Below are 19327 nucleotides of genomic sequence, written 5' to 3' on the forward strand. Positions count from 1 at the left end.
TAGAAGCCAGTATGTACAGACTGGTGTCCACGTGGAATGGACGAAGACCAGAAGATGGCGGTGTTAGAAGCCAGTAAGAACAGACTGGTGTCCATGTGGGATGGACAAAGACCAGAAGATGGTGGTGTGAGAACTCAAGTAGAGGAGCCATTTCCGTGACTGTGAAAGCAGTTAGGAAATAATCTAACGCGATCAGATTAAACGCTCCCGAAATGTTGAATCGTGAAACCTACTTGAACTATGGAACCTCCTTGGATTAGTTACTTCAAGATCATTCGCTGTACTGTTGACGTTGTACACCGGCTGAATTTTCCTATGGTCCACCCCAACGACCTGAATTGGCTTACTGCGCCTGCGCGTATTTACTGGAACTTGTGTGGATATACGAACTTACAAGTTGTTTTTTTTCTTGTACTCTCTGTTCTGTTATGGTTGGTCCATGGATCTTATTATTACCATAGAGGATAGGAAAATTGTTCGTTTCGTCGATACAAGTTCAAGGAGAAATTTGTATTTTAGTATATCAAGGCCATCCTGAATTTCAAAGCAGTGTTTAAAGGTAGACGCGCGAATAAGTAAATAATATTTATCCCCTAAGCTTACTGTACTCGGGTCCTCTTTAGAATTATAAGGTCCATGTCTGGATCTATTTTCCTAGAACGTGTTGCGAGGATCTAATGTTTTCCATCAGGGTATTAAAAATCTGAAATCTGAAATGTATCGTCTCATATTTTTTGACTTTATTGCTAGCTGTATATAGTTCGAGACTTTGTTTCAGTTTCCAGCCGTTTCTTAATGACTGTTTCCGGTGTGTGACACGTTAACAAACGGAAGTTACTGGCAAACACTCCGGCACCAACAATATCCCGTTTAATGAAAAACTAAAAGTAATTTGAATAAATGTCTCTGCCTTACACTGGCTAAATAGTTTGATACCCACGCATTTTGGCGGGAAACGAGATTATCGACTATAACCCGCCTTTTCGAATCGATTCGCTGGCGCTATCTACACGAAATAAACTCAAATATATAACGCGGAAATAAGCTTAATTTATGTAAATAAAAAAGGTCAATTAAATTTAAATTAATTAGTTAAAGCATTAATTGATTATAGCAAACACTGCATAAACACTCCTGTTTCCATCTAAAACGCTAGAAGCTGCTAAATAATTGGAAAGCATATTCTTTATTACGTAGCCATTCAGAATAAAAGGCGCGAATCATAATTGGTCGTGGTTTGTTTCAAATACCCGGATGCTAATCTTACAAATCCAAACCAAATTCATGGTTTATATTAGATAAATTTACATTACAGTTGATGGTAACATTATACCAAATATTAACAGAAAGTGAGGCAAAGGTGGCGACGTGTGATTCACGTTGCCCCTGACCCCCGAATTCCTCAAAAGCCATAATATTTTGTATAGCAAAATTATTGGAGAGGAAAAAGATGTCATTAAGTAGAGCACCAAAGAAGCTAGACCTGGCGTCGTAAATATCATTCTAGACACTTAGGAATGCTTTGAACCACTCCAATGTCTTACTTTCTGTTATTTTCTAATTGCCTTTGATAATAAAATAGGCCTAGATTATTTTTTCTATTAAAAATTTTAATTTTAAAATAAAGTATGAAAAGCCACCCACCAGGCGCAGATCGTTAACATTAGTTTCCCATAGAACGCCTGTAGAAATGTTTCACCCGCAATACACCAATGTTCAGGGTGAAGCCAGCGACCAGGGGCATTAATAATATTTATTATTTCTGTACATACCTTTTTCCAGAGTACGGGTATAGGTTATATTTTTAACAAACGTTTTTCGGAAGTGACCTAGCACGTATACCGGAAATCGCCTTACTTCCTGTCCACGAAAGACGTTTAGAATTCTTCAGTCGCTAAGCAACTGTTCAAAAGAAGGGTCAAAAGTCTAAAAATCACTCTACGAGCTAACAACTCTTAATTTATCTTAAACTGAAATTATTTCAGAAGAAACTGTTTTCGATGGGAAGTGACAAGTATTTCTGGTCTTTCCTCGTCGCTGCATTATGTACCGCAGTTTTGTGTAGAAAAATACCGATCAAGTCCGAATACTTCTTTCCAACTTTTGACGTCAGCGGTACCGAGAAACTCGACTTCAAGTCGAATAAACCCTTAATACCTTTGGATTGCGCTACTAAATGTTTAAATTTCGATACTTGCAAGGGCTGGAAAACAGTGGATGGCGAATGCACCATGTTAACCGAAGCCGTTACCGATGAGCCGACATTGGAGCAGTACATAAGATCTGTAAGTTTGTTGTTTTTTCGCGCGTTATTTAATTAGGCCTAACGAAAGGTATTATATTACTATATAGGATGGCTGTGACAACGTTCAATGCCAAAACAGCGGGACTTGTGAAACACAATTACCTACCATCGTAACGAAACGCGGTTTCCGGTGCAACTGCAAGTGTGGTACTTGCGGACCATTATGCGAAAAAAGTAAGTTAAATCAGAAGTATATAATACTTCTCTTCGCGAGAAGTGTGTTGTATGATCACAAAGCGGGGTAATTGTGGATACAGCGTGTCATCCTATTTTGGAATGTTTCAAGCAATCATTGTTTCTAATTTTTTTTTTAAATAGTGAATTTCGTGAAGATACCCAATAAGGGAATTTCTCAGAATAACATCGCGGAAAAGAAAGTGGAAACGGAAATCGATTGCATGAAAGAATGTCTAGCAGACGCCGAATGTCAATCCGTTGATTTCAGCACCAAAGAAAAAATCTGTTTCATAAATTCCGCTAATCATTTTGCACCTGGAGTTGGGCTATTACCCTACCGTCACGTTCACTATTTTTACCCTAATTGCAGCGGTTCTTGTTAAATGATAAAAATGTTACGATTCCGTATATTTCACATAAATATTATACATTACCTAAATACATATATATATATATATATACATTAAAAAATAATAATAATGTTATTAAAAACGTCATAGCTTTCTTTGGTTTGAAAAAAATAAAATATGATTTAAAAAGTTGTTAAGTTAATTTTTTCGCAATTTGACTTTTAGTCCACTCTTAGGCATCATTCTTATGATACTGTTTTTAGTCGGAATTTCCTAGAATTAAGAAAAGTTCGGACTTAAAACTGGTAAGCTTTGAAGCCAAAAAAGCAAGGAATGGGGGATTGCAAAAGTATTTCAAGATAAGCATTGCAAAAACAGACTTTTTCAACTATAAACCATCTAAAAATATTGAAATTTACAAGCAAGGGTTGTAAATTTGCACCGCACTACCAAATAAAGTTTAAATTTAAACCAAGCATTGGTTTTAAAAAAAATATCAATTCTTCAAGTAGGCAAACTGAACATATGATATATCTTACCCTTGTCACGTCATCTTCATGCGCAAGATGAAACTCGCTTATTAATCTGTATAAAATCAACTTCATGGTAATCATGGCGAAATGCATAGCGACGCAGTTGCGTTTCCCGGCTCCAAATGGCGCAAATGTCAGGCTGTCCGGTGAGATTCCCTTGCCTGTCAAAAACCTTTCAGGGTTGAATTCGGAAGGGTTCTCCCAGTGGTCCTCGCTTTTGTGCAAAACCGCCATGGGAATCTGGACTACGCTTCCCTTTTCCAGTAGTTTAACGCCGTTCAAATGGAAGTTACTGATAGATTGACGTCTGATAAAGCTGAAAAAATAATGATATATATAAAACCTAAGCTCTGGTTGGTTTACATCGACAAAGTTGTTCCCCAAAAATTTTTTAATTTCTAACACAAAAATTTGTCAAATATTATATTTTGAAAACTTACCCTGGCACTGGATTATAGCATCTGAGAACTTCTTTGACGACTGCGTCCAAGTATCTCATTTCAGATAACTTCGAGTAAGTTAAAGACGCGTCGGAATATTTCTCCACTTCAATGGCGTCTCTTAGCCGTTGTTGAACTTGACTTTCTTTCAATAACACGCGTGTTGCGTGTAATAAAGTGACGCTTATAGTTTCAAATCTTTAAAATTAAATAAATTAGTTAATTTAAATACCAAAATTTTATAATTAGGCGAATTACTTACCCGCCAAATAGTAGAGCAAAACAATCAGCGACTAGAGTGTCTACAGGAACCTTTTGTCCCAACATTTTAGTAACGAAATCAATTGGTTGATTCTGGAGTTTATCAAAATATTAATTTAGAGTTAAACCATAATTAAGTAAAAACAAGAAATTTCATTACGTACATTATTTCTACTCTGATTTTTGACAATAAATTCCTTAAAATCCGAGATAAAGTTGTAAACTTGAGATTTATTTAGGAGATTTTTAACGATCTCAATTAAACGTATAATTGGTATAGTTATAAAATCGAATTCGGGAAAACAAGCTGGAAAAAATAAATAATTAAAAAATTTAAAAACGTAAACAAAGGATTAAATTTAAATTATTATCGTACCGATTGAAATTGGAAATTTCCTGCTTTTATTGGTCAGAATTGTACGAAATGTTTCCACAACTTTCGAAGGATGGTTATGATTACCTGGGTCAGATGTATCAGCACCCAATAAAATTCTAGCAATTACAACCATAGTAAGACGTTGGTATAGCGCGTAAACATCAACAACTTCGTCTTTTAATTCCAATTGCGATAAAAATTCCCGAACTACGCTGTCTAAATACGGAAAGATCTAAACGTAATAGAAAATGTTAAAAGATAAAAATTCAATTTAATAAAAAATAGTATAACCAGAAGGGCTGGTATAACTAACCTCTTCTATGTTTTTGGGATTAAAAAACGTCTTCCAATTAAATCTCTGGGTTTTCCATCGTATGTTATTTTGAAATATAAGCTGTTTGGTTTCCATTCCAACTGGAATCATAAAACCGTTGCTAGAAACTGGACGATTCGGGAAAACATCGAAATTTGTTTTCAAAATTTCTTTCGCTAGGTCAATGTCTCCGATAACCAAATAAGGGGTTCCACCGACGTAATAACTAACAAATTAATTTAAGTTAAATTAAACCCGTAATTAAATAAATATTACTATTAAAAAACCTACCCATATACTTTTCCATACAATTGAGTCCATTCAATTTGACAAGCTGGAAGACCCTATTTATTGTCAAATAATTTAATAACTAAATTTCAGTAAAATTAAATTCAGAAAATAAAGCTAAAGTACTTTTTCTCTAATTTCCAAGCAATTTCCTTGAATAAAATTAGGCTTGGGACCGGGCACACCTAACCTCTTCCACGTGGACATGACGCGTTTGCGATACCTGAAGAAAAGTAACAGGAGAAACCATGACTAAACGGTCACAAAGCAATTTAATTAACTGATTTTATGATTAAAGTTAAAACTAAATTAAACAATTACGTTTTAGCCTAAGAATTGGCGCGAAAAAATGAAAACAAAACTAAAACAAAGCAATTAAACTCACCATATCCATGATATTGTAACCGCAACTAAAGATACGGTGAAGAAAATAACTTCGTACATGGCGATTAAGTTTTTAAATACCGACAAAATAGCTGAGAAACTTTTTGATTTTAATTAAACGTAATTTGGATGAAGGCCAATATTATGAATGTGGTAGTAATATTATTAAATGGGCTTTATAATCTTTTATGCGAATGATCGAGAGTCCAATAAAATTTATTAACTCGAGCTACTTAATCTCAGATAAATTCAAAGTAGTTAAAATAACGATAGGTAGAATTTTTCAGAAACACTATATTTTATTGCGTAAGCAAATTTGGTTTCAAAATGAATTTTCATCGTGGTGTGTCAACGATTTTATACTATAGTTCGCTTAAGGAGACAAGCACTGAAAGTGAAACTAAAAGTATGATCCATGAAAAGGGAATAAACCCTTCGGAATAATTTTTTTTTAAACCTTACACCATATTATCTTTAAAAACAGATAATATTTGAAGAATAAAGTTCCAATTAAAGAGACGATAAATGATTAAGGCGGGTTCATTAGTGCAATAGTTTATTCAATATCAAAGCAAGAAGCGATATCTAGTTTATTAGGGAGAAGGTATAAATTCGCCACATTTCTAGCTTTATCTCCAGTCCAAACACGTAGGTCCGGAGTTAATCCCCGCCTCTAAATTACAACCAGCATCTCATTGGTTCTTGAAAACTCACGTCAGCGCGACGCGAATGACGAAATTTATTTATTTTACGCCTGAGGATAGGCGAAATAGCCCGGCCTCCTTTTACGTCCCCCCTTGTATTTTGAAAGGGGGACTGGGACTATGGCACGCGAATACTTAAGCATCTTATACCTTCTCCCTAGTAAACTAGATATCGCTTCTTGATCAAAGTTTATTCTACCACGAAAATAATGAATTTAACTTGATATTCTAGGTTTCTAATTTCTTAATCAAACGAGTTAGTTGTAATAATAAGTGGAGATAAAATGATATATGCCTATGTCTAACTCGTGTTTGTAATAATAAATTGTTTGTTTTTTTTTAATGCACGAGAAATAGTTTAAAGTAATTAGAAACCAATAAGTAAACTTGTTATTCGATAATTTCTGACTCGTGTTTATACGCCTCCTTCGCAAGATTATACACCGTAACTAAAACCAACTTTCGAAAAAAAACTTCGTAAACAGATAAAAATCATAGGCGTATTCCTAGGCTACATTTACATTTAAATTTATTTGAAACGTTTCCAAAAACCAGGTGTATTTTTTCGGATTAGTTCCCGAGTTTTCCGAAAGGTAACAGCACAGTGTCTACCAGGATAAAAGTTTTTAGAAATCCTACGTAATCTCCTGGCTCTAGCTCCAAACCGCTTTACCAATGGATGGCTTTACAGAGGAAGCTGAACTTAGGTTTAGCAGTGAAGCTAATCTTTAGTATATTGGGTACTCACTCCATAAGGAATATTTTTCAAATCAGCTGCCATCTTGGAAAATGGCGACCAGAATTTAAAAAGTCTGCCAAGTTACAAAATATCGTCTGTAAGTTACAACTAAACATTTTGTTCGCTATAATTTAGAACAAATATATATACATAAATGTACATCAATTTAGAAAAACCATATATATAAATATACTGTACTTTATATATTGTATATTTTTTCGTTTTTGTGCCTTGAATATTCATTTCATCCGCCATCTTTTAAAATGGCGGCTTGAAAAGTGACCAAAATATCCTGACCGGGTTTCAATCTTTACCCAGCTCTCTTTGCTATATATATATTTTCAAGAAATAGAAAGCTTCTGTAAATTAACTAGAAACACTTAGCCAACGCAAATAAAGATTTGAAAGGGTGAAAAAGATGCGGGAATTCTATATATTAGTGAAAATCTTGAATGTCTAAGAAAAACATTAGGCATCTTTACGAGCTAGATTCAAAAGAGCACCCAAGTTGTCCTAATTTTTCTTTTTTTTTACTTTCTTATATTCAAATAAGGGACAAGTTGGTAAAGACTATGGTATTTGGAAACGTTCGGGTTCATTTCAAACTAAATCTAAAATCCTTTTGAAAAGGATGAATCTCGTATCTCTCAACGTCGGGGAGGTATTCAATGTTGAAGTGTTTGAGTTTTTGGAAATTAGGAAATCCGAATTATAAAAACATATTGAGAGAAGCCAAATTTGATCATCTCCGCAATTACTACAGGGTCTTTTGGTGTGGAATTTTACAAGCGAATTCGTGCCGTGATTTATATGATTTTAAAGGTATAGTTTAACCTCAAACCTGTAATCTCTCCCATTTTTGCGGTTTTGAAGAATTAAATCTTAAAAAAGAAAAGAAAAAACTGAACCATTTTCGAAATCAACGCAAATCGATCGAGTCTTTGAAGTAAAAAGACTTCAAATGTCTTTAGTGATAGGTTTAAGGTGCTATCAAGAAGTGATATCTAGTTTATTAGGGAGAAGGTATAAGATGCCTTAGTATTCGCGCGCCATAGTCCCAGTCCCCCTTTCAAAATACAAGGGGACGTAAAAGGAGGCCGGGCTATTTCGCCTCTCCTCAGTCGGAAAATATGTAATTTTTGACATTCGCGTCGTGCTGACGTGGTTGTAATTTAGAGGCGGGGATTAACTCCGGGCCTACGTTTGGACTAGAGATAAAGCTGGAAATGTGGTGAATTTATACCTTCTCCCTAATAAACTAGATATCACTTCTTGGTGCTAGTATTCCTTTAAGTTGCTCGGGTCGAGGTCAATTCTTCGTAGGAAAAAGCAAAAAGAGTGACTTTTCAATTGTAAACGATTATTATCCTCTTTTTATATCGTGGTTAAGTTGTAAAAATTACAAGTGGCCCATCTTATCCCTTGAAAAGAAAATGGTAAATACTCATTTTCCGAATTAGTTAAAAACGAAAGGACGTACGCAATCCGTTTATATTAATACTGGTCGGCCTTGTATCGCGTTCGCTTCAACAAAACGATATTCCATTTTACTGATGCGGGAGCAAAATATTTGAATAATGATATTTTCCAAATAGTTATCATTTAAATTTCAGAGTATTTTCGCCTTTTGAGTAAGACGCGCCTTGGGAAATTATTATTAATAGTTTTAGTGACTCTATTGAAATTGAAAAATTATCAATTTACCTTCTTGTAAATTGCGTTATTAATAATATAACCAAGGATAAAATTACCCCATTATCACGTGACTAAATTTAAATAGCAGACGACTCATGGATAGAAAAAATAATAAATGTAAAATTACATTACACGAATTGATTTGTACATAATTAAATTACCATCATTTTTATTACACAAACGTTAATTTTTATGATTTTTCATTATTATTCAAGATAATAGTCTGCTATTACGAACTTTCTAGTGACGTCACACCCTCATATCTCTTACCTTGGTTAGCCAACCATATTGGAAGTCGTCAGCTCAGGCCGTGCAAGTTAGACTATACCAATATTGACGTCACATCCCCATAGCTCCTCCCCTTTCAGTACCACTCACTTGCGAAATTTTGCTTGAGTTTACTTCACTGAAATTTCCATGTTCTTGCGTACGAACCTGTTACCGCCGGTATTCACTACATTACCGGTAATTTAGGAATGGTAAATTACCGACTCACACCTTTCTATAGACCATCACACTATGTTTAGCCATGATGTATCGGTAATAGTTCGGGTAGGTCAAGGTGTTATAACACCCCTTGATAAAAATATTTAACCTTTTTAAACTAAATTCCATTTAAAAAAACAGCGAAACGAAATCAATTTGTGGGGGCCGGAAACACGTGTTATACGTCAGAAAGTAATTTAATTTTACAGATTTTTGAGCGATTGTGGATGACCGTGAAAAAAACTAAATTTCAATTTGATTGATACGAATTCGAAGATATCGAGAACGCGTTCCTTTTTTTTAAGGAAAAAACATTTTCGCGCCAATTCGTTCTGCTAATTTAAGGAGGAAAAGTATATTCTTTCTCCGATTTTCTTCTGACTAATGGAGCTTCTTCTTCCAATACCGGTATAACATAAAATATCCTGGGTGGATCTAAGAGGTCAACCAATTTGTTGGGTTGCCAATTTTATAACGCGGATTAGAACACTCAAAACTAAGGGGTCAGTACCAACGGTTTCGTTCAGACTTACCTTTGGACTAATCAGGAAATTTCCCGAAACCAATTTTTAAGTATCATCAAGAAGTGATATCTAGTTTATTTGGAAGAAGGTATAAGTTGCCTAAGTGTTCCCGCGCCATAGTCCCAGTCCCCCTTTCAAAATACAAGGGGGGACGTAAAAGGAGGCCCCGGGCTATTTCGCCTCACCTCAGTGGGAAAATACGTAATTTTCGTCATTCGCGTCGCGCTGACGTGAGTTTTCAAGAACCAATGAGATGCTGGTTGTAATTTAGAGGCGGGGATTAACTCCGGACCTACGTTTGGACTAGAGGTAAAGCTGGAAATGTGACGATTTATACCTTCTACCCAATAAACTAGACCTCAGTTCTTGATATAACTCTGTTAAGGGGCGCATAGGTCACAAGCCGCGTCGATATCAGGCCATTTCTAAGCTCAAATAAATTATGCCTGACGTCAGGGTGATGGTTTCTACACTTCTTCCTTTTTAATTCAAGCAGAAAGGTCCAAAAAATGGCCTAGGCGTTAAATATCCCAAGTTGAAGAATTCTATGTATTTCTGCTATCTACAATAGACAGAAAAGTTTGTAGTTCCGTTCGATTCAGATCATTCGTGTTCCAAACCTGAGATGCACTCGCAATTACTGGCAACTCTGAAACGCGGTTAAAGTTAAGAAACTTTGGAGGAAATGTCTCTAGCCATAACTTTAGTGCACATATCAGAGAGTAAAAAACAAAACAGGGAAAACAAAGGAGGTTCATGGAAACTGCTTGCGTTTTACCCAGAATCCTAGATTAAAGGTATAGTCAACGATACAAAGAAGCAGCTTAAATGCCCTAGAATTATTCGATTAATTTCATTCATTAATACAAGTATTTTTTTGATCAAAAGTCCAGCGTGCTATAAATGAATCTTTAGAATTTATCACGGCAACAATCCATTATTCAGATTAATTTTAATTCAGACGAATAATTTAGCTGCCCATCAAAATCCATTAAAATTTCTGGCATCCAACTGTGGCTGTATACGTAATACTCGTATACAGACAGAGTCATTTAATTAACTAGGTTCCATTTAGATAAATCTTCGAGCTCGTTAGGGAAAAATTTCATTTAAAAAACAACCCAATGTCCTGCTTTAACTTGTAAAAAAATTTACTTTAAATTCCGTATACGCCCAATTTCTATGTAGAGAAGCTAAATTCAAAGAGAAATCGTCATCGTAAAGGTCAAAAAAGGGGTCAAGATGGAAATTTGGTAAAAAAATAAAAATATCTTAGAATATAAAAGAATAAAAAAAGAAATTTTGGCCAATGTAAAACGGGACATTACACATTACGCAACTCTCCAAAAGTCATCACGCTCGAATAGTTAAATCCGAACTAAACCACTGACTGAAAGCCCGAACGAAGAAGGAGAGAATGTCTTCTTCCTCGTCGTAGTTTGACCCCGGGCCAACTGGAGATGCGAGTAATAGGGAGAGGTCACCGCCATCCATCAAGCCTTTTTCGAATCCCTCACTGCTCGTCAACCGCTTTTGCTACGCGGCCTGACTCGAGTCTTTCAAAGTGTGTTTCAAACCAAAAGGGGCAAGAAATTCCAATCTAATAAACGAGTAAATGATAATGTTTAATTTAAGTGAAGTAATTAGTGTAAAATTATTTACTCGCCTAAAATCGAACACGTTGGAATATCAGACCAAGTTTACTCCATGATTTGAAAGAAAAATATCTGACTGGTTCGAATCAGTTTAACATATTTAATTTAAGAAATTTAATATCACTTTAATGAATTTGTGTTTTGGGTCGATTTCCACATCATATCCTGTACCTCGGCCCCAATAGAGTGCTTTCAGTTGTAGGAGGAGCTGAGTCTGGTGACATAATTTACGCTGCCATATTGGTGGGTTTAAAGCAGGAATGAAGCTGAGACCACCCAATATGGTTACCAGAACAGCGGTAAGACTTGGGAGGGTGTGACGTACTACTATCCCATCTGAAAGCTCTCTATGGCAGCCTCATCCCTGTGTGTTGATTTCTCTGTACAATATCTAAATTGGTCACCTCAAATATTGTATAATTATATTTTAAACTTCATTTAATTTTCATATTACCATTGGTGCGTATATAAGGGATGAAATGGATAATAAAAGAAGTAGGAGGGATTTGAAAGTACCCTACTACCCTCCCTCCCCCAATCTCCCATAATTCCATTCGCGTGTATGTATGCATGTATGGATTGTGTGTGTACGATGCACGAGGCGGCGATTGAATAAAGCAAAGTGGCTGAAAGTTTTGAAAAGAACTTTTTTTTAATTCGTTTGCCTTTAAATACCTATCTCAGGTACGCGTATAGGGCTCAAGATAGTATTGTGACCTACCGCGGAGAATCGAGCCACTTTAATTATCAAATCCGTTGAAAAATAAAGCCTTTAGCGCCTTCGGAGCCGCATTCCAATGGTATGGTATATATGGTATTGCATAGCCCTATGATGGAACCGAATCCGTTCACTGACCCTCCAAGTTTAAAAAGAGGAACATAGTTTTGATAGCCGTGGAAAGCTCTCTTCAGCTTTGGTATAATTCAATTTCCCTACAAATTTACCACCTACCAATTTTAATTCTACCTTTGACTTTTGGTGTTATATTTGGGAATGCTTTTCAACACTCAACACCAAGTTTCAAACTCAGATATACTATATGGAATTTCAAACTTAGTTTTATTATTTAACGGAATTATATACACAGGTTTTTTCTGATTTAGGGGAATTTTGCCGTCCGGGCCACTGTTTTCGAGTTTAGATTAGAGTATTTTACGGACTATCCTAGAGGGTACGGGCCCCGGCCGAATTGTTCCCCTCTATCGACGGTTCTGGACAGAGGGCATGAAGAATTCCCATTCCTTATTGCGCATACTACAATATCAAGAAGTGATATCTAATTTATTAGGGAGAAGGGTTAAGATGCCTTAGTATTCGCGCGCCATAATCCCAGTCCCCTTTCAAAACACAGTGGGGACGTAAAAGGAGGCCGGGCTATTTCGCCTCTAATCAGTCAGAAAATACGTAATTTTCGTCATTCGCGTCGCGTCGCGCTGACGTGGGTTTTCAAGAACCAATGAGATGCTGGTTGTAATTTAGAGGCGGGGATTAACTCCGGACCTACGTTTGGACTGGAGATAAAGCTAGAAATATGGCGAATGTATACCTTCTCCCTAATAAACTAGATATCATTTCTTGACAAAGCAATATTTAAAGAAACCTTACGTCAATTCTCGCATCAATACAAATAGTTTATTTATGGGAAATGAGAAAAATGACTAACTATACTAGAATCTAGAATTGTAGATTATTTTGAGCGGGGCCACCACCTCACGCGCAACCGTAACCCCGGATCAAGAGCAACTTTATTGTACTGTACTTGTAGTAGTTTGTTAGCCCTGTCACGATCATTTTGACTCGATTCGAAAGTACAGGTACGTCATGTGGATGAATAAAATAAAGGGTATGAAAAAAATATACATACATACATAGAGAACCTTAAATGACGTTAAAAAGAATCTAACTTCCAGCATGTGGTAGATCCACGTGGGCCATGGACGTCCAGATCTTTTTATCATTATTCGTATCGGACCAATCAATCATCGGAATATTTGACGCGTACGTTCGCTTATTTCTTCCCTTTTTCCTCCGTTTCGTGCCACACAGAGCGCCCGAGCCATAGAGTCCGACGCCGCCAAAAAGTTGTCGGCGGCGGCGTTTGCACAGTTTAGGCATATTGGCGACGGCGCGCCGCCGGCGCGCCGTTCTATAAGCCGGCGGCGGCGTTACATACAATTTTAATGGCGGCGGCGGCGTTAGAGGCGTGTATGTTCACAACGAGTGATTAATGTCGTATGTAGTTCTCAGTTGTGAAGTGGTGGTGTGCACAAGATCAGTCCATGTTCGAAAATACTGGTTGAAATCTGTTGAAATTTTAATGAGATTTGGAAAATAATGTTTGGTATTTTTGTGCGAAGTTTAAAATGTTTCTCTTTCCTAGCTTTTTGTAAGAAAATTAAAACGAAAATTAACCATGGCCTTGTCTCAAACAGTTTAAATTTGTTTCCTTCAGTTTCACTGGTTCGAATCTCTTGAAATTTTAGTGAGAGGCATATTGAAAGATTTTAAATTATCGTACAAAATTTCAAAAATTTGAAACGAATAGTTCTTTTCCTAAAATTTTCCTAAGCGACTAAATAGGTTGTAGGATTATGCACAAACAAAAGTTTAATGAATTTTGTGAAGAAAATTGTTCGTTTGAAAACTTTGAAACATTGCATCATAATTTGAAACCGTGCAATATGCCTCTCACTAAAATTTCAAGAGATTTGATTTAATTAGGGCTAATTTTCGTTCTAATATTTATAAAAAAAACTATAAAAGGAAATGTTTGGAAAATTTCCAAAAACTAGCAAACGTTGTTTTACACATCTCTTTAAAATTTCAAGAGATTTGAACCAGTAGTTTCAAAATTCTGGCTAAATAACTGCGTTCCTCCCATGGCCGACTATGCTAAAAATGGCTCCTTCGATTTCGAGCGATAAAGCCCAAAATTACCAACACGCGCTTTTACACAGGAAAAACATTGGCGTGTAAAGCCTAAGAGTGATCGAGTGGGCTGTGGTTGTAGCAAGGAAGGCAAGGCTAGGAGTCTAGATCCGTGGAGTACAAATTTATAATGACTAGAATTTTTAAACTGGTCCCTCTTCAATTTTCTTAAAAGTTCTCAATTAATAAACTGATCCCAAGGACCAGTAACCCCCAGATTTAGTATAAAAAAACTGGTCCGAGCAATTAATAAACTGGTTTTGGACCTGTGCTATTTCCAAGACTGGTTGGCACGCCGGCGTACGCCGGTGATATTTCGGCGTCGCGGCGCGGCGGCGCGCTGTTTAAAAGTACATACGGCGGCGGCAGGGTTAAAAACTAGAAATGTGGCGGCGCGCCGGCGTACTATCGGCGGCGTCGGACTCTACCGAGCCATAACACGAACCTTGGAACAAACCGCGTCAAGATACACGAATTGAGAAAATAATAACGTAGGATAGTGTAGAATAGAAATTATGATTCGTAATAAATTGATAAATTTAGATTGAGGTGCTGGGGATTATTTCCGGCTCTCATACATTTTTTTCATTATAAATCAAGGTGAAATGTCGATGAATCAAGAACGGAAGTAGATGATTTTTACCTAAAAAGTGCAAAGCAGCGATGTTGAATTAAAACTAAATTGGCTATATATCGATTGTGTATCTTGTAGCTTATTTGAAACTATAAATCTCAACTATTTTCTGGGTGTTTCTGATAAGTCTGGCATAAATTAAGGGGGATGTTCTTTGGGTGCACGATTTTGAGTCGAAAATGTAACTTCTATCTCCATTTTGCCACATGGGTCACTGTTTTCGAGTTAAAATTGGATTAGTATTTTAGGGATGACCCCTTAATTAAATTAGAAATCATTGTCATTCAGTTTCTTAATTAAAAAAGGGTCATTCGTAATATTCCAATCTTAACTCGAAAACAGTGGCCCTTAGGGCAAAATGGAGATAGAATCTACATTTTCGACTCAAAATCGTGCACCCAAAGAACATCCCCATTCATTTATGGCAGACTTATAAGAAACACCCTCGCCCTGAATATCCGTTTAAAACATAAACCAACGAAACTGGGTCGACCCTTAAAAATAATAAGAAATATACAACACTCATTCAGCTTCATAAAATTGTACATAAACCAACTGAACCGTCAGTGGTGGAATTGTAGCGGCGTGTGTATTCCTTCGTTCAAAGGCGTTACACTTTTCATTTTACCAACCAAACCAAAAGAAGATCGCGCCCAAAACGAAGTTTATTTTTTTTTATTTCCTTAACAAGGTTACACGCGTCTCGAGAGAAATGTATGCCCAGGCATAGAATTCAACCTGCACAGCAATCTGACAGTTAAGTCCCTTAAACTCAGGACAGTTTGCAATACAAGTGCGCGATACTGACATCTAAGTCAACGCTACATTTACCTTGGAATTACTTTCTGGGTCGCCGGAAATATAACAAGATTGCAGAGAAAAAAGAGCGCCCCAAACCTGGTATCAAGAGAAAATAGAGAGAGTATGATACTAATGCCTTCGCGTGTTGCGCCTCGTTTGAGGTGTTAGATTTCTACCACTCTAGCGTGGCATGAGCGTGGCGACCTCCCCCCTTCGAGGATAGCCTCCTCACAGCTTTTAGAGAGGGAGAAAAAAATAGTTCCCGCGAAGCAGACTACGGGCTTAGAGGCGGCAGTCGAGTAGCGATTCTTTCCAAAAACACAATTTGTAAACTCTAGCCTGCTGATTGGCTACTTGAAGGAAGACCCTCAAACGAGGTAGAACCGTAGAAAGTAGGACTAAAGTTAAATTTTGACCCAAGTATTATACACTCTTTTCTATTTTCTCTTGATAGTATAGGCTTATTTCAAACTTTGCTTTCATTTCGTTTTTCGAGCAAGTTGAAGCACTCACCCAACTATGAATCTTGACATCCGAAAAAACGCCCATCAAACACCGATCTCTATCTTTTGCCTTGATTTTTCTATACCTGTATACTGTTATAGTCTCTGGGTGATCCCGAATTCTAACAGGCCGCCAGTATCTTCGCCTTTTCAAAACTTAAAACACTCTATAATTACGAAAATTTATCTCTAAACAATCTTTAACGTTATTAATTACGTATTTTGCTATCGTGCATGTAAACGTTACAAGAGGAAATATGAATTTACGCAATTGTCTCGTTCCATCTAAAGACCTTTGCGAGGCTACGAAGTTTAGTAGATAGTTTAGGTATCATTAGGATAAATAGAATTTCTTCATGTGCTATACTGTTTGAAGCGCACGGCGTTTTGTACAGGTATCGTGATGGCGATCTTGAAACGTATCGCGATAATGACGGCCGCTCTTTAATTACAGTTGTTTATAGTAAAAACATACATCATTTTTCAAAACTAATGATTTTTAACGCGTGGCATGGTCTAAGATATAAGCCTAGTTCATTATGGTGAATTATATTCATCTAGATTAACGTGAACTGGTATCGCGTTTAACAAAGTTCAATATTTATCGTGGTCGTATATCTTATAGCCCTAAGTAACAAAGACGGAAGTCTCGCCGCGTCGAACGCGTATTGAGGGACTAAATCCGAAACAGGATACTGATTGGCACACCCCCGCGTATAAATATTTTTCGATATTAATTTTAGCATAAGATATGGTCCATAAGTTAGACAAGGGATAGATTAAATTTTAGAAGTAGGAATGGAGAATGGTTAGTATTTACTTCAGTCCGACTCATAGCCCAGTATAGTGCCCCTCCATCCAACACGTAATAAAAAGTTTAAATTATCTTATTGGCTCACTTAAACTACGTTTTGATGACGTGGCTGACGGGGACGGCGAAAAATTCGTAATTATCTCTGTCGCTATGACCCGCCTCTTCATTCATACCCTCCGTGGAAGGGGGTCTGGAACGTTGACGCGCGCCCAGAGTACTCTGTTCCCCATTCATACTTCTAAAATTAAATCTATCCCTGGTAAGACACTACCCACACTTCGTAATGCTTGAGACTTGAGAGATGAAAATAGTATTTTACTTCTTCTAATCGACTTCAATTTCTATTAATACATCAAAAGTTTAATCTAATTGATAAAGCGATCAAAATTACACCAAAATAAAATTACCGAGGTTTGAAATTTTGGTAGGTAAAAACAAAAAATACGTTCTTGAGAACAAATCAGGATATTTTTCAGTTAATTCTAATCGATCTACGAGTAACGATAATCATTCATCAATATAGATACTTCCTGAATAAGCAATCTTATACCATCATGTTAAGTTAAAAATTACTCATCAAATCGAACAGCATTTCAAATTTGAAATATTTCCCTTAAAGAAAATCACTGAAATTGACACGAACCCACCCAAAGTTAATTCAAGTGACGAAAATAATTAAAATTTATCGAAAAAAAATGTACACCGCGAAACACTTTAATATACCTGTTTCTTTTCCTTTTACCATACTTGAGTTTTTCCAAACTTAACGGTCAGCTATATCAAAGTTTCAATACCTGTTGCTTGCACTCATGGGAAAGTAATTAACTTGAGGTGTCCCATCTTCCAAGTTATTTCAAAGCCGCCTTCAAAGATAATTTGAAGTTTCATCAATGAAATAGACTCGAGTATGAGATAGAGAAGGCGGTTTGGCATATTTGGGTGACCACGTCGTATTATCTAGACTATCGATTTAAACTTTGGGAGATTGGTATCAACGACGGACTTTCAACGCAGCATGCGGGGTCATGGGCGTGCCGACACCACCCTAATGAATGTTCCAAGATTCCATCTCCTCCCATTTTTTCACGCGTTTGGACCTAATTTTTATATACCTTGCCCATAGCTTGTTTCAAATATTTACCGGAGTTCATTTCGGTTTTCGTTTACGAAGTTTCCGTTTAATATTCAAAAGGTATTTCCATTTTGAAATCGAGGAAGCGTTCAAATGTCCAGAGGTTTATATTACAACAACTTTAGGTTCCTACAGTAGTTTTAACGGTTAATACATATTGGACCCTCTTAAGATGGTTTAAATTATGTTTCTTTTTATAAATTTCAACCAAACCAAACCAAACCACGCAATCAGATGGTTTGGTTCCAGAGAAACAGAAAGACTTCAAGTCGATGATACCTGTATATTTCTTCCATTTCCATGTAACAATGCTCGGTTTGGAAATAGTTTTATTTTTCATAGGAATCTAAAGTCTTAGCCATAAGAGCAAAAGGGGCGTCTGCAATAAAGGTTCTCGAGCAAAGGTCTCCATAGTGATTTTGATTAAATGTCTCCGTGAGGTTCGAATTTTTATAAGAAAAATACGTTATTTTTATGGTGGGATCCAAATATTGCCTTGGATGTCTTTACCATGATTTCATGTCTGTCCATCTCAGCGGGTGAACCATTTTTTTAACCAGGGAGAAAGGGACTATAACCAATCCCTTATATTACTTGTCTATCTATATGATAAAGATCTAGAAAACAACCTCATTCACACCTGCGAAAACGTCATTTCAAAAACATAAATCATATTACATTCGCATTGAGAACGGACAAGACTTAACGATATCTATGTTTTTGCGAAATATAGAAAACGGATGCAATTTGTTTGTGGTGGTATGTTGTTATAATATCAATTCAAATTCTCAACTTCTGAACCGAAATTTTCTTCCAGAAAAGGGAACTTTCATATCCTATGAGTGTACCTTTATTGAGTCATTCGCGTATCCTGGTTATAACCCTTTTTTCCCCGCGCGATCCAACAATCACGCGCGTTTTCTATATATGATTGTGTTTCGGGACATATCGCGTTGGTGTGAGAGTCGTTACAGCGCGAAGCAATCTTCGACGAGGGGCGTAACCAAACTGGGTGATACAGTCTTTTGTTTCAACCTATTTTGGCGCCAAAGGAGGCGTCCTCGATGTTTAACCGATACTAGAAGGCTGCAGACGACCATGGTTACTCGCTTGTTTTCCCTCGCTTTTTTTTTTCTTCTTCTAATTCCGATCGCGGTGCACCCGGCAACATCTTCTTCCTTTTGTTTTAACTCAGAAGTATATTAATCCGGGGTTGTCACGCATTTTCAATTCAAAACTCCCTGACGTTTCTAGGTTTCCACTGACCGTCTATATTCATTTGTA

The 19327-nt window shown here is 36.6% G+C and overlaps 2 protein-coding genes and 1 long non-coding RNA gene across 3 annotated transcripts; 2 read left to right on the top strand and 1 right to left on the bottom strand.

Moving 5' to 3' along the window:
• Window positions 1–202: 202 nt before the first annotated feature.
• On the top strand, window positions 203–1098 carry LOC149602666 (uncharacterized). Its single transcript, XR_016377807.1, has 2 exons — window positions 203–717; window positions 779–1098. It is a non-coding gene; the product is annotated as an uncharacterized LOC149602666 (long non-coding RNA).
• Window positions 1099–1620: 522 nt separating this feature from the next.
• LOC149602667 (uncharacterized) lies at window positions 1621–2940 on the top strand. Its single transcript, XM_089860859.1, has 3 exons — window positions 1621–2285; window positions 2353–2479; window positions 2624–2940. The coding sequence occupies exons 1-3, from the start codon at window positions 2001–2003 to the stop codon at window positions 2863–2865; spliced, it is 654 nt and encodes a 217-aa protein (XP_089716985.1). The 5' UTR covers window positions 1621–2000; the 3' UTR covers window positions 2866–2940.
• Window positions 2917–7717, bottom strand: LOC149602668 (cytochrome P450 3A14-like). The gene is made up of 12 exons (XM_089860808.1): window positions 7069–7717; window positions 6880–6994; window positions 6653–6828; window positions 5170–5266; window positions 5047–5099; window positions 4756–4981; window positions 4443–4674; window positions 4231–4373; window positions 4068–4159; window positions 3806–4003; window positions 3372–3681; window positions 2917–3105 (listed from the first exon to the last, which is right to left on the bottom strand). Coding segments are annotated over exons 3-12 (1428 nt in total). The 5' UTR covers window positions 6655–6828; window positions 6880–6994; window positions 7069–7717; the 3' UTR covers window positions 2917–3030.
• Between the last annotated feature and the right edge of the window lie 11610 nt (window positions 7718–19327).

This window comes from Phalangium opilio, unplaced genomic scaffold, assembly GCF_054372755.1.
Source record: "Phalangium opilio isolate 3A_F unplaced genomic scaffold, DU_Popi_V2 ptg000354l_1, whole genome shotgun sequence".
NCBI lineage: Eukaryota > Metazoa > Arthropoda > Arachnida > Opiliones > Phalangiidae > Phalangium > Phalangium opilio.

Bases quoted from the DNA above. Each gene is read 5' to 3' on its own strand.
- LOC149602667 (XM_089860859.1), top strand. From the start codon at position 2,001: ATGGGAAGTGACAAGTATTTCTGGTCTTTCCTCGTCGCTGCATTATGT. The intron at 2,286-2,352 runs GTAAGTTTGTTG...ATTACTATATAG, and splicing joins TGGAGCAGTACATAAGATCT to GATGGCTGTGACAACGTTCA. The intron at 2,480-2,623 runs GTAAGTTAAATC...TTTTTTAAATAG, and splicing joins CGGACCATTATGCGAAAAAA to TGAATTTCGTGAAGATACCC.
- LOC149602668 (XM_089860808.1), bottom strand. The intron at 4,004-4,067 runs GTAAGTAATTCG...TTAATTTTAAAG, and splicing joins TTTGCTCTACTATTTGGCGG to ATTTGAAACTATAAGCGTCA. The intron at 3,106-3,371 runs GTAAGATATATC...TCTTAATTCTAG, and splicing joins ATGAAGATGACGTGACAAGG to GAAATTCCGACTAAAAACAG.